At 37.9% G+C, this 15,433-nt stretch overlaps 1 protein-coding gene across 4 annotated transcripts in view; it reads left to right on the top strand.

Annotated features, from left to right (window-relative positions):
- Positions 1-2,660: 2,660 nt before the first annotated feature.
- The window catches only part of LOC145661242 (uncharacterized), a 729,570-nt gene continuing 716,797 nt past the window's right edge, over positions 2,661-15,433 (top strand). For 3 of the 4 annotated variants that reach the window (XM_081726693.1, XM_081726692.1, XM_081726695.1), the window contains exon 1: positions 2,664-3,049. In XM_081726693.1, coding sequence (XP_081582819.1) covers positions 3,020-3,049 — 30 coding nt within the window. In that variant the 5' untranslated portion in view covers positions 2,664-3,019. Of the gene's footprint in view, positions 3,050-15,433 lie in introns of all 4 variants that reach the window. The other variant, XM_081726694.1, reaches the window with a different exon arrangement.

Raw genomic sequence — 15,433 nt, 5'->3', positions numbered from 1 at the left:
TCCTGAAAACTATGGATTGGATGCTAATATCGATCGTTTTCGATTATTTTTATATGTCACGCTTACCACACCACCTCTCACATTGTCAACTTACCATGTACCAATGGGGAATTTGGACTTAAATGGCATCAGGAATGACACTATTGATCTCAGTGACCTCGGAAACTATGGACACTAATATCGATCGTTTTCGATTATTTTACGTCACCTTCTCATCCCTTCTCCCCCCATGCAGAAAATGTACTAGAAACGTTAAATTAGGGTAGGGTCAACTCATGTATAAAAAATCATCAAAATCAATAGAGCGGTCTAGGAGGAGTTAAATGTCAAGCATCTTTACGTTCATTTTTGTGTATACAAATTAGAAAATATATATTTCTCAAACTAAGGAGAGAAGGGATTGCTCCCTCTTCTCCTCAAATGACGCTTCTGCGTTTACAGCATTAGCGTACTGTTTCTGTGTAAACAGAATAATGCATTAAAAATAACAACTCGCTCCTAGTAGAAAACCGTGCCACGCCGCTTCATAAAAGGTTAACTGTTGCACTCAATTAGAAAAGATGGCATTCGGCGATGGAGTACCACTTCAGAGTGGAAAACGTAATATTTGATGCCCAAAAGTACTGAGAAAATGGGATGATAGAATTCTTTTTCAGAGTAGTTACTCGTAAGTATTTACAGTAGATATCCAGACTTCTTTATACTTTAAGAGGCAGTGACAGAGGTTATATAATAATTTCTTTATGGCCAATTCGAATAATAAAAAAAATCTGCGTTTCTTGTTCCCATGGGTTGGCAGACCTATTAAATGGCTTTTTAACACGCGTGGTGGAAGTTTTTTTCCTCTTCTGTATTCTTTCCCTTCCCCTTGCTTTAGTAGCGTGCCACCCTATCGTGGTGTAAACCATCACAGCCACACGAACAGATTTTCGTTTCTTTTCCCAAGCACACACACACACACGATACGAAAGTTGGTTGGCACACTCCCGAATCTTATGTATACGGAAGAAGCATTAAAAAAAAAAAAAAAGCAAACGTGATTCTTTTCGAATATACCGGTTAACAGTACCTGTGACAGGTAAAGTGTATGGTTCTTTCTTAACGATTCTTTTTTAAATGCCTCCTTGGTCAAAGCCAGAAGAATCTGCCAAAAGTAGTGGGAATTTTGGTGCATCAATAAGTTGTGTGAATGACAGTTTATTGGCTGTCTGTACAATTTGTGATCTCGCCAATAGACTTAATTTGCCAGGGGCTTAATGCCAAGAATTTAGTTTTCTTCACTATTATGCAAGTAGCCTTTTCTGAACAACAGTTTACGATAGGTCGGTTGGAATTTATTACATAAGATGACAATGATGTTTGTTTGTGTAAGGTTTTCCAATGTAAACAGAATTCAGAGGAATTGTTGTCCTATCATAATTAGATTAGACACAGAATGGAAATATTTAGAATATACCTTGTAGCTTCAATATCATATCCCTTCCTTCAGCGTTGTCAGATGTATGGGAGATAACAGAAGGTGTAAATATGCATCCATATTCTCTGTTCCCGTTACCTGCAGTTAAGTTTAGGTTGATTCATGAAGAACCGTAGTATCGAACACTTGTATAGTAAGTGCATCATTCTAGACTACTGTGGTAGGTAGTGTGATAATTGGATGTTGCTTTCCTCAGCTTATGAACTTTTTATATAAGCATTGGTGCATTGGTAAAACGTAACTGATTACTTTGGAGGATTACGTAAGGAACTTACATGTTTGCATTTGTTTGGTTAGTTTTGGATCTATATAAGTTTAGCACCCATTTCAACAACGAGAGTAAATGAGACGTGGACCTAGAGAGTAACGTGGGATCCGAACTACATGAGCTTTTGCCGGTAATCGAACTCGATTCTCCTGCACTAAACGCGCGTACATTATTCTACGAAGGAGCTCTGTTTCGGAGTCTAGCATCTATGTAAACTTCAATCACATTTACTTCCATCGATAATTGAACTTTTCCCTGCTCAAAATAAGGGGGGGGAGGCATTTACCGTTTACTCAACGAAGGAGCTTTAATTGCTGTCATGCTGAGTTCCGATTATTAAATTATTAAAATGTGTTTTATTAGTAATATGGAAGGGAAGTTGTACTTTTTAATATACACATAAAAAGCAAAGTACATAATGTCGAATATTCGATATTAATAGCAATCAAAGCAGATCCGTCTCCGTAACAGTTATCATCACAGGTCCTGTGATTTTTTGGTTTCAAAATCAAAGTGAACCATATTACAGGGCTGAACGATGAATATATCAACCCCAACGCAATATTATTGACCCAGCCATACTACGGAGCAGGCAGCTGTGAGGGGTTGATGAATGATCAGGAAGAAAAGAAAGACTTTATCTGAAAGGGATGGATGCTGCTTGCTGTGTGTTGACTATGGACCAAAGCAGCACCCATGGACGCCCATATGGCTTTCGGCGGGAACGAGTGGGTGGGATGGGAGGTTGGAATCGTCGTGAGCTAAAAGCAGAACACGCGTGCTTTGGCTTTGGCGAGTTTTGGGCGCGGAGGGGAAAACATTTAAAAGTCCTGGAGAGGGGTTATGTTAGACCTCAAAGACTCCCTCTGTTAACACAAATGTAGGCTATATGAGTGCCAAAGAGCATTATCCGACACAGTAAGAAGTTGGCCGGCTCTGAGACCGGGTGGTGTGTGTACTTTTGATTTGGCATCGTTTTGACATGTGACGGCAGATTACGGGGATCAAAATAGCAATATTTATTTTTTACGATACGTATAACGTCTAATATAGGTTTATTTATTTTTTTGTTTGAAGACGAATATTTGTTATGGCTGTGTTTTTGTACTGTACATAATTTAATATTTATAAAGAAATCTGAAGTACATTATTTTGTTATTTTGTGATAGTGTGACGTGCAAGTTACTTTAAATCGTTTATTTCGTTTTTGATTATTTATCGTATTCTGTGTTAATTATAAAATACTACAGATAAAGTGTGAAACAAGACAAATCATGGTGGCGATTGCTCGAGAGAATTTCAGAGTAAGTTTTTAGTAATGAAAGTAATGTATGAGCGTAGATGTTTGAGTAGGGCTTATGTTTGCATGAATATTCATTTAAATAAAAAACATTATGAGTGAAATCTTTATCGTATTCATATTGAAGCTACTGACCCAATTTCAGTTTCGTTTTTCACTAATTATATTGTGGGTGTGTAACTTAATATTTATCACGTATGGTTCTACGTTCGATTCTCCGTGGGAAACATTTCAGAATTTTAAAAAAATCAAAATTGATCCAACATCTTGAGACTTTTGGGGTGTTACTCGAATCAAGAGATAACTAACTCGAGTTTAGAATCCCATAATTATCGACAATATGAACCGATGAGCTAATCACATTGTTCGTGAGTAAAAGCTGGTTGGCTAGCTCTAGACCTTCTACACTGTGACTAATCAGGAAATTTAGTAACATTTGATGCTCTCATGATGCTCTCATAAATATTTCTGTTTAATGAATAATTGTTATTTGTGTTTTGAGTCTTCAGTTATGTATTGGTAACTCGTTTCAGCGTTACGATCAGTTGCGTGTTTCTGTTTCAATTTCGTACCTTTGATATTCGAATCATTGCAAGGAGAATAGGCCTATATATATTATTACTTCAAACAAGTGTTAAAAAACTCCATACAGAAGCAAACTATTCGTTTGCAAATTTTTATATCTAATGTATAGTAATAGATTAGATTAGTTTTACTGATTACACAGTGCATCATATAGTGGCCATGTTTAATAATGTCCAGTTCTGATTGATTTTCGTCAGGCTTCAGATACTGATAGAATACGTTTCATATAAATCGGAAATTAAATTGCTTCCCCAAAATTAATTAATATGACAATCGTACTGAACCGTGAAAAAGAAAGAAGAAAAAAGAAAAAGAAAAGGAAGAGCGAAAAAATGTTGTAATTCAATGAAACCTAAATTCTATTTCCGGAGGATATGTGCTGTCAACGAAATACTTGGAAATTCACTAGACTAGAATTTGCAGCTCAGTGATAGGCCCTGTACTTCAGTAAATGTGCTGCACAAATGCATTTGACACAATTCTAATGGACCAGGACAATAGTTGAAATTTTCTCTAGTATTGTGCATGTGAAATTTAGGTCTTTTCTAACATTCAGCCTAAGCTGATGAGTGCAACGCTCATCTCATCCTAATGTTGGCATGACAACCGAGAAATTCCCTTCCCCTCTCCACCAGCCTACGTCCTGATTCACGTTGCTATAGAAACGACAGCCAACATAGTGTGAGAGAGGAGGATTCAGCAGGGTAAAAGCAAGCAATAGTATTAGAAAAGTTGGAGAAGGGGAAACTGTGATGGGTCTGTTCCGTTTGAATGACGCACACTTGTTGCTGGGTTGAACTCATGTTAGATTAGTTTATAGGTGATAGGGTAGAGCTGTTAGAACTACTCCCTAATGTATCAAGAATACATGTATATTAGATGTACAATTAAGCAAATATATAACCGTATATAGACTTGTCTTATGGGAAGAGAACTTTTCAGATTGTTTGTCTATTCGGTCATTTTTTTTTCTCAAAATAGAAAACTTTCCAGTTTTTTGTATTTTTAATATTCTGGAGTGTTCCAACACAAATGTTATAGAGATCCCCACTGCGTACAGTTAATTAAAATAACAGCTCGCTTGTGATAGAAAGATTTTGATAATAAATGTGTCATTGGGGCCGCGGTGGCTTCATGGTAGAGCGTTAATCCCTGTTGTATGGAATTCCTGGTTCGATTCCGGTTGAAACCAAGTGAACATTGTGGTGGACAAACAGCATGTGCGTGGGTTTTCTCGGGGTTCTCCCGTTTCCTTCCACTTCCTTCGTTCCGCCATTTCATGCATTTTTCATCAATCATCATTACCATCTCCTTTAGCCTAGCCGACATAATCATGGGACGTAAAACTTAAAGATTTCATTTCATTTTCATTTCATAAATGTATCATTGTAAAGTTTATTATTCACTCTGGAAACTGAACTGATTCACGAATCACAAATTCATTCATTGGCATTTACCAATTACGTAAACCTTATAAGAGCAAAATCATCTTTATTTTTTAGGGAACACAGTGGCTCCTGGTAGAAAGCTTACCTCTGGTCCGTGGAGTCCCTTGTTCGATACCCGGCCAAGTAAGTTTGTGGTGGACAACATTGTGACCTTGGGTTTTTCTCCGGGTACTTTCGTTTCCTTCCACTTTCTCATTCTACCAGTTCTTCCATCATCATTCACTTACTTTAATCATCGTCTCCCTTAGCCTAAAGGGCATGATCGTGAAACGTTAAACTCAAAGACTTCATTTCATTTTTATTTTAGAGGGAGGGGGGAATATTTGAATTATACGCCCCCAAAAACTCTGAAACATGTTTTGTCATGTTTAATGAATTTATATACTGAAGAATATATGTCCAAAGTAAACGAATTCTTACATTCGGTATTCGAATACTCAGTATTTTATGTATATAAAATTGGAAAATAGAATATTACAAAAATTGCCTCCCGGTCCCTATTTAAGAACGGAATTTTCGAAAACATTGAAACACATGTTTGCTTATTTTCAGTTTTGTATACTGAATTTTATGAATATAAAATCAGAAATTTGAATGTTATAGAAATTGACCTTTTCGTCTTTAAGAATGGAATTTTCGAAAATGCTGAAACACGTCTTTGCTTATTTTCAATGAGAAATTTATATGCATCGTCATTGTCGAAAAATGTGAATACCATTTTAGCCCCCTGGAATAGATATATAAGAAGAAAATATTTTCTTATTCCTTACTTCTTTGACAAAGGGAGTATTTCGTCCAAATTTCATGTTTCTAGTTATAAGAATTTGGCCTGGCCGTTGATGAATATGTCACTTTGGCTTTATATTATGAAAAATAAATTATGACAGTGAAATGAATTGTAAAAGAGCAATACGTAACACGAGCCTTGAGTGGGGTTCAAATCCGTGGCACACAGCTCTGCGATCTCCTGAGGCCACCCAATCGTGACAGCCATCTAGTACTATACTATTAGTTATCGAAGGAAAAGTCTTGAATAGTGCAAAAGCAAATGAATTAAGAAATAAATAAATGCGTTACGACTATAGTTGAGTCATATTCACAAAACCGTAGTTAAAATATACATTGAAAATGGTGAAATTGTATAGCTATACAATCTGGAGCGTACTGTGTGTACCGTCCTTTGCGTATTGTCGTTTCACATAATAGGTTGTTGAATTTTTCCCAGCTCAAAAATAACCAGATTTTTTTGTTTTTTGAAGAGGGGTAAAAGTCACATAAAAAACGCAATAAAACTAAAAAAGAACCCACCTCCAAAAATGTAGTTCAAAACTTAGGTATAAATCGTAATGTGTTTATATAATTACTTTCTTTAATCGTGTTTCTTAGTACACGTTCAGTTTCAGAATTGGCTTAAAATATGTAAATCATAATCATAAACAATAACATTGAAAAAACAAAATGTTTCGGAATCATAAATAACAAATTTTGTTTGCAATCAATCAAATTCGCCGTAACAGTGATCAGCTTTAATCTATTATATAAAAATGAAAAGGACCTTGTTTCTGATCGCATCACAGGGAAACAACTAATCTGTTTGGCATGAATGTTAGGATATAGTTATCATGTATCGCGAACTGGGTTTTAAATCATGTTACTTTGCTTAAAATACATATCCCAAGGAGGGGAGAGGGGAACCAAGATCTATGCGAAAAATTTAGTATCTTACTGTCCTGTTAAATTAGTAAGATGAAACCTGGTGTATAAGCTTGTTATTGAAAATAAATTGACCTGTCTCTCAACGTTTTTGAGAATTCTCGTTTTAAGGAGGAAAGAGGGCATTTTCTGTATTTCTTTCTTCATATTGAAAGGAATATTGCCTGTTGTTTGTGATCGATCACGGGGAAACGGTTGAACAATTTGAAGTGAATTTCGAACATAATTAGTACCAATCTTGAGTTGGGTTTTTATTGTATTTCTTGGATTTAAGGGTACATCCTAAAGGTTAGAGGGGGTTCAAAATTTATGTTTAAAAAAATAGAATATGTTGCGAGCTCGCCGGGTTAGGAAAATAAAGCTCGGTATATAATTTCTCATTAAAAATAAGCGTATACGTACTTCAGGCGTTTTGGAAATTTTTATTTTAAGTGAGAGAGAGATTTTCTGTAGCTTTTCTTCATATTAAAGCAGTTTTGCCTGTTGTTTGTGATTGCGTCACGGGAAAATGGTTGAACAGTTTGAAATGAATATTGAAAGGTAGTTCGTACCTATTTTCAGCTTGGTTTTTATTCTGTTACTGTGGTTAAACGGTGCACTCTAATGGGAGTAGATGGTGTTCAATGTTTAAGCCAAAAATACGCTATCTCATGAGCCCGTCAAGTTAGAAAGATAAAAACACAGTATATCAACTTCTCGTTAAAAGTAAGGGGACACGTCTCACCTCGTTTTTTGAAACATTCCGTTTTAAGGGAAGAAGGATGCAATTTCTATAATTTCCTTCTTCACATTTAAGTCGACATTACTTGTTTGTGATCATGCCACGGGGAAACAGTTGAACAGTTTGAAATGAGCTTTTGAATATAGACAGTGTTCACCTCAAGCTGGGATTTTATCATGTAACTTCGCTTGAAGGGCGTATTCTAAAGTAAAAGTGGGTTCAGAATGTATGCCAAAAATAGAATATCTTATGAAGATTTTACGATAATTTCATTTATATTCGTATTGTAAGGGGAAGAGGAGGCTCGAATATTTTATATGAACTTAAATCTCCTCTTTGTTTTACATGAACCTAATTCTCCCCACAAGAAACGGGCATTTCAGCTCGTCTGGAATAAAAAGGAATGCGACATTTCCTTTATTTTTGTAGTACATACTCGCATCTTAGTACAAATAAAATGTCTTTCTCCACGTGTCAGTTAATTACAAATCGAAAGCGTTTCACGTTAAAAAAAAAAAAAAAAGGAAATTACTAACTATATACCTCTATCTTCTCAACACTAACTGCAATCAAATCGTAAAACTCGCGAATTCTTCTTACATACCTGATGAACTACGTGACGTATAGTACAATTATCGTATGTTAAAATGCCCTTTAAGAGTCTTCATCCCGGCGAAATTAAAATACCGCTAATTTTACATTAATTATGTGATATCTTCAAATAGATAAAATATAATCGAAATGTGGAACAAGAGCGCCCTAGACAATATTATTTTACATGAGAAACTGTTATCACGACTCACTTATCTGCTTTCGATTTCGAGCCATTTTGAAAATCGGCATTTATTTTCACGTTTCTAAACAGCTGAAAACGGAAAGCCACTAATTGACTTATGATAACGGTACCTCACCCAAAATAATATTGTCTAGGGCGTTCTTGTTCCATATTTCAATCATCTTTTATCTATTTGAAGATATCACATAATTACTGTAAAATTAGCGGTATTTTAGTTTCGCCGGGATGAAGTCTCTTAATCGTAAAATTTATTGTAAGAAGCAAAATGATAGTTAGAAACATTGCCAACATCCCAGTTCTTCCCCCAAAAACTGTCAATTTATTATTATTTTCTAGAAAAAAGCACCTATTTAATAAGCCGTTCTTTACCTCCCAATATTTTCTGACGCCTTTTGAGGCAAACTAAAGAAATCTTCAGTCAGACGACTAGCTCAGGGATTTAAGTCCTGAATGTAGTAGGGGATTTTATTCCCATTCTATATTATATAGAATTATATATCCACCGCTTTCTTACTCGACAAAATTGTCAACTTCCTTCTTTGTAGAAATCGAAATGTTTGGTGTTAAAGGTGTAGATAAAACATATTCATTAGCCACCATATTTTACCGTTTTTGTTCTATGGTAATCAGTACTGAAACCGGAAGTAGTAGTATATCTGCCACTTTTGGTTACAATAGTAAAATAAAGTCGAAGACGGAACCCTTTCTTACAGTATTAACTTCATATTATAAAATACTTTTCTTTCTCTCTTTATTATCGTTTTCACTTATAATTATATTATAATCAATGTTGAAACAAGAAATCATAGATTTACACCACTTCCAGTTCACATACAGAGGTAGATGCCCACGTGAAAGTCTTTCTTGGGATACTCAATTAATTCTGAAAGACCGCTTCTCTGTATCTCGTACCGTTTTTGTTCTATGGAGGTCAACATTAAAACTGCATACGGTTGATTTCTACCACTTAACGATTTGCTTAGGAGATTAACGGAAGTGATTCTTTGGACATTGAATATATTCCAGAATATCATTTCTTGCTGTCTCTTACCGTTTTGGTACTATGAAAATCAATATTAAAGCTGAAGTGCTATTAAATTTCTATCACTTCCGGTTTTAGTAGAATGGTATGGATGGATATGCTTTCTTTTCTTGAGACGCTGAAACAATTCTAAAAATCCGATTGTTGATATCTGTTTTTGTTCTATGGTGATCAACGTTAAAACCAGAAGTACTAGTAAATTTTACTAATACCGGTTTTATTAGAGTAATATGGGTGGAGGTGGCATTTTTTTCTTTTTTCTTTTTCTTCCTTTTCTTTTTTCTTTTTTTTTAATCGACGCTGGATCAATGCCAAGAAACGGCTCTTCGTTATCTTTTTCCCGTTTCTGATAATGACAATCAACGTTGAAACTGAAGATAATTCATTTCAACCACTTTTTGTTTGAATGAAAATGTTGACGGAGGAGGTGCTCGGAGGCAGTGTTGGGCAAATTTCAATTGAATTAACAATTAACAATTAATCTGTAAATTTAATTGTTAATTGCAATTAACAATTGAAATAAGTAATGGTTAATTGTTAATTGCAGTTGGCCATTAAAAAAGGAGAATCAATTGCAATTGATCAATTGATTGAAAGTAATTGCAGTGGAAAGTAATTGCAATTGAATTCTGTAATTCAATTGCAATTGAAATTAATTGGCAATTGATTCAATTGCAATTGATTTCCACAGCAATTACTTTCAATTGATTGATCAATTGCAATTGATTTTCACTGATTAATTTTCAACACTGTAGTTCAGAGAGAGCGTGGGGCAATGAAAACTTTAGCCACGACCAATTGACTCACCACCCGTCGTGACCCACGACCCACCGTGACCCACTCTGACCCACCACCCACCATAAACCACTCTTACCCACTCCGACCCACAGACCCACCAAAACCCATTGTCATCAACTCTGACCTATGATTCACGCCCTTTTCTCTACTGACTAAAGAGTTTAAACTTGTAATAAAACAAGCCTATAAAATTATCACTCATCGGAGTTTGAATTTTTACGATCAATCGCTCAAGCACCGCACTAATACAATAACGGCGGATCTCACCTTTCTAATATAAATAAAATAGAGTTTGTTCGTGTGTCTGTCTGTCTATCTTTGTGCGACCTGTGGACGAGACGAGTGAACCGAAACTTTTCAAAATTTGGTCACGGGTAGCTTGGTCTAGGCCCCAGACCAAGACGAAGAGCTTTTTTTAAAATTCCTTACTAGGGGGTCTCCAGGGGACGTTTACCGGAACCGGCCTGGGGACCAGACAAGTCGACCGAGAGTTACCAAATTTTGGTCAAAGATACCTTGGTGCAGGTCCCACACCAAGGCAAAGCTTTTTCGAAAAAATTCGAACCAGGGGGTCTCAGGGGGGCGTTTACCGGGAAATGTAAAAGTAGTAGAAAATGACCGATATCAGTGTCGATTTCATAGTTTTCGCGGTCGCTGAGATCAATGTTGAAACTCCGATCGCATTAACTTCCAAATTCACCGTATCCGGCTACGGGCCGTGGGTCAACGGGGGGGGGGGGGGATGCCGAAACGTACATGTAATCCAAAATGCCGATATTAGTGTTAAATCCATAGTTTTCGCGGTTGCTGATATCAATGATGACACTACCACTAGCGATGACTTTCAAATAGATCCACCGTTGTATGCGGGCCTTGGGTCACCAGAGGGGGAAATTCCGAGACATGTAAAAAAATAATCGAAAATGACCGATATTAATGTCAAATTCATAGTTTTCGGGGTAGCTGAGCTCATTGGTGAAACTCAAGACCGCGTTTACTTTCATATTTAGCCCCCATCAGATAAGAAACGGGGGCATTATAACGGGAATCACGAGACATGTAAAAATAATCCATAATGACTGATGTCAAATCCGTAGTTTTCGCGGTGGCTGAGATCAATGGTGATACTTTCATTAGCGATGATTTTCAAATTATTCACCATTGTATGCGGGCCGGGAGTCACCGGGGGTGGGGAATTGTGAGACATGTAAAAATAATGGAAAGTGACCGATATTAGTGTCAAATCCATAGTTTTCGCTGTCGCTGAGATGAATGGTGATACTTCCACAGGCGTTGACTTCCAAATACAGCCCCCATCGGCTGTGGGCCAGAGGCATTGTTTTTTTAAAATTTGAACCAGAGGATTATAGGGACTTTTACCGGCATATGTAAAAAGTAGTAGAAAATGGCAGATGTTAGTGTCACGTTCATAGTTTTCGCGGTATTAGTTGGGGGTTGGTGGGGGCCAGAGGAGATTTTTTCACAATACGAACCAAGGGGGTCTGAGGGGGCGTTCACCGGGACATGTAAAAGTACTAGAATTTGTGTCGAATCCATATTTATCGGGGTTGCTCAGACCTATAGTGACACCCCCGATAGTGTTTACGTTCAAATTCAGCCCCTATCGGCCTTCCCAATGAAAACACAAATATGGCGGAACAAGTTAATGCTGTTCCGTCAGGAACGATTTCGAGGTCGTTTCCTTCACATCGTCTTGTGCGTGTTTTCTACCGTTTTGTAAGCCTATTTCCACGTTTTGTGATTCAATGGTAGTCGGTCAAAATGGGCATTCAATGTGGGAAGAAAACTGATCCACTCTCCCACCAGTATCGAATTTCAAGGTCGCTTTTTTCGCATTGTTTAGTGCATATTTATACCGTTTCTGCGCATACTTTCACGTTTTGTAGGCCAACGAAAGTGGGTCAAAGGCGACCTACAAATATGGCAGAGAAAGACATATTCATTCCACTTTCAAGGTCCATTTTGACCCTCTCCCACTGATGCACAAAGCGACACAAATCATGTATAAAAAATGTGAAGGAAACGACCTCATTTGATGGTGACGGAACAGCATTAAGTTATTCCGCTATACTTGTAGGCCATTTTGACCCATTTTTGTTGTCGCACTAAAGTGGAAATAGGAGCACAAAACGGTACAAAGCAGGCACTGTACGATGCGAAAGAAACGACCCCCCAAATTCGATAGTGGCGGAACAATTGCTCTATTTTCTCACACATTGATGGACCATTTTGACGCATTTCTGGTGATGCTCAAAACGTGGAAGTAGGCGAACAGAACGGTACAAAATACACACTAAATGATGCGAAAGAACCAACCCCGAAATTCGATAGTGGCGGAATAGTGAGCCATTTAACTCCCACTTTAAAGGCCCGTTTAACTCACTTCCGGTGACGCACAAGACGAGGAAGTAGGCACAGAAAACTTTTTAAAAAATAATCACTAAACGATGCGAAGGAAACGACCTAGAAATTCGACAGTGTCGGAACAATGGGTCATTTTGGTCACACTTTGGAGGTCCATTTTCACACACTTCTGGTAACGCGCCAAACGTGAAAATAAGGGCACGAAACATTCACTAGTCGACGCGAAAGGAAGGACCACGAAATTCGGTAGGTATAGTGGCGGAGCAGTGGGTGATTTTCGTCCCACCTTCGAGGCCCATTTTGACCGTCTTCCAGTGACGCACAAAACGTCGAAATACGCGCACAAAAGGGTATGCGATGTGAAATTAACGACCTCGAAATTCGATAGTAGCGGAACTCTTGGTCATTTTCGTCCTATCTTGGAAGCCCATTTTGACATATTCTGGTGACGCACGAAACGTGGAAATGGGGGCACGAAACAACACGAAAATTCAGTAGTCGATACGAAAGGAAGGACCTCGATATTCGGTAGTGGCGGAGCAGTGGGTCATTTTCGTCCCACCTTCGAGGCCCATTTTGACCGTCTTCCAGTGACGCACAAAACGTCGAAATAGACGTACAAAAAGGTACGCGATGTGAAATTAACGACCTCGAGATTTAATAGTGGCGGAACTCTTGATCGTTTTCGTCTCACCTTGGGGACTCATTTTAACCCACATCCCACGACGTACAAAACGGAAGTAGACGCACAAAACGGCACAAAACAATGTGAAGGAAACGATCTCGAAATTCATTGGTGGCGGAAGAGCAATAACTTGTTCCGCCATATTTGTAGGCCCATTTTGACCCATTTCCGGTGATGCACAAAATGTGGGAATAGGCGCATAAAGCGATACAAAACACGCACAAAAGATGCAAAACAAAGTACCTTGAAATTCGTTGGTGGCGGAACAAGTTAATGACGCAGTGAGCACCAATATAAGTATATACTGTAGTTCTTACCAGTTGGCGCGGTGGGTCAGTGGTAGAGCGTTCACCTCCGGTGCTTGAGGTCCCTGGTTCGATCCCAGCTCGCGCAGTTTGTACTTTGTGGTGGACAAACACCGTGCTCGTGGATTTTCTCGGAGTTCTCCCGTTTCCTCCCACTTTCTTCATTTCATTCATTTCCTATCATCACCGTCTCCTTTAGCCTAACCGGCATAATCGTGGGACGTAAAACTAAAGATTTCATATCATTTTTTGTAATTCTTACCATCAAGGCTGAGAACTGCACGGTCCAATTTTTTAGCCAAAGTAGAAGCCCAACCGGAATAGTGATGTCAACCGACTCGGATCGGTTCAACTGAGCGTACAGCTTGAACTGGCTTGGTTGGGATTACCCATCGACTGGGCTCAATTGAGCCAATGGCTTTAACCGGCTCCGTTGAAACGAGTCCATAGGCTGGGTTCGAGTCAGCTTAACTGAGCCGATGGCTCGAACCGGCTCGGTTGGGTAAGCAATCAGCTCGGTTCGGCTCGGCTCGTGTGAGCATCGGCTCGACCTGGCTCGGTTGGATGAGCTGTTGGCTCGGCTCAATTCTCGGTTCGGTTCGATAAGTGAATAAGCTGTGAGCGAGCCGCTTGAGCTGTTGACAACCCTAAACCCGGGTCGAGCAGTTTTGAACATATTTGGCTGGAGTCCCATAACTTTTAATAATTTTTGGCTCGAGCCCGAACACTTGCTCCTCCTGAACTCAAACCAAGAACCTCGTGACCAATGTCCTTGCCTCCTGAAGATTTCTTGACGACCGAGATCGACAGTCAACTAATTTTTAGTATTCCGATACAAACCGCCTATATTCCATGTTTATACAGGTACACGGTGTTATAATGATAATTATTTATAGTAGTAGTAGTAGTATCATTGATAATTATATTGTCTATGTATGATACTTGAAGATAGTAACACAAAGAATTTAACTCGAATTGGCTCGACTCGACTGGAAACTCGATCCGAATTAGAGTCGAGTTGGGGGAAATTTTTCGAGCCGATATCTCAAGTCGAGCTCAAAGATGTCTGCTTCGAGTCGAGTCGAGTTTTAAAGAAAACTCGCTCGAACTCGTTGGTGCCCATTCCTATTGTATGCATGACGGGCATATAGAGTTCTTTCGAGGGGGATAGAACCATAAACATAATATATTTAAAAAATACTTAGTTTCCCGGCTTTCTTCCCATGGGGGGGGGGGAAAGGATGGTAGGTATCCAGCATTTCTTATAAGTACCTTATTTGAAATATGTAAAACAGTAACAAGTGGACAACACAATACACACACATCTTCTTATCTTCAGTTTTAATTGCTGATTTCAATTGCAATTAACAATTACAATTAACAATTACAAGTTTCAATTGTCAATTGCAATTAACAATTAAATGTTTCAATTGCGCTCTTTGCAATTGACAATTAACAATTAAAAGTTTTAATTGCCTGGTGACCAATTAACAATTAACAATTGACGAAAATTTAATTGCAAATTTTATGATTGAATTCAATTGCAATTGAATTAATTGTCAATTACAAATTGAAATCAATTGCAATTGAAATCAATTGCAATTGATTTTCAGAGCAATTACTTTCAATTGATTGATCAATTGCAATTGATTTCAATTGATTTTGCCCAACACTGCTCGGAGGTGATCAATTTAAATAATAATAATAATAATAATAATAATAATAATAATAATAATAATAATAATAATAATAACGCTACTTGACGTCACACAGTGGTCGGAAACTGAGAAAAAGCGGTCAAAAATCGATTTTGTCGACTTCGCCTCCTATGAAATCGGTATTGATATTTGATTATAAGAATATCTCCTGCTTCCAAATCCGGAGTTTCAGGACATAGGTATATTTTCGCT

This window comes from Thermobia domestica, chromosome 1 (assembly GCF_964235325.1).
Source record: "Thermobia domestica chromosome 1, izTheDome1.hap1.1, whole genome shotgun sequence".
In the NCBI taxonomy this organism is placed as follows: Eukaryota; Metazoa; Arthropoda; class Insecta; order Zygentoma; family Lepismatidae; genus Thermobia; species Thermobia domestica.
The sequence above is the reverse complement of the archived record's forward strand: the minus strand, read 5'-3'. Positions and strand labels throughout refer to the sequence as shown.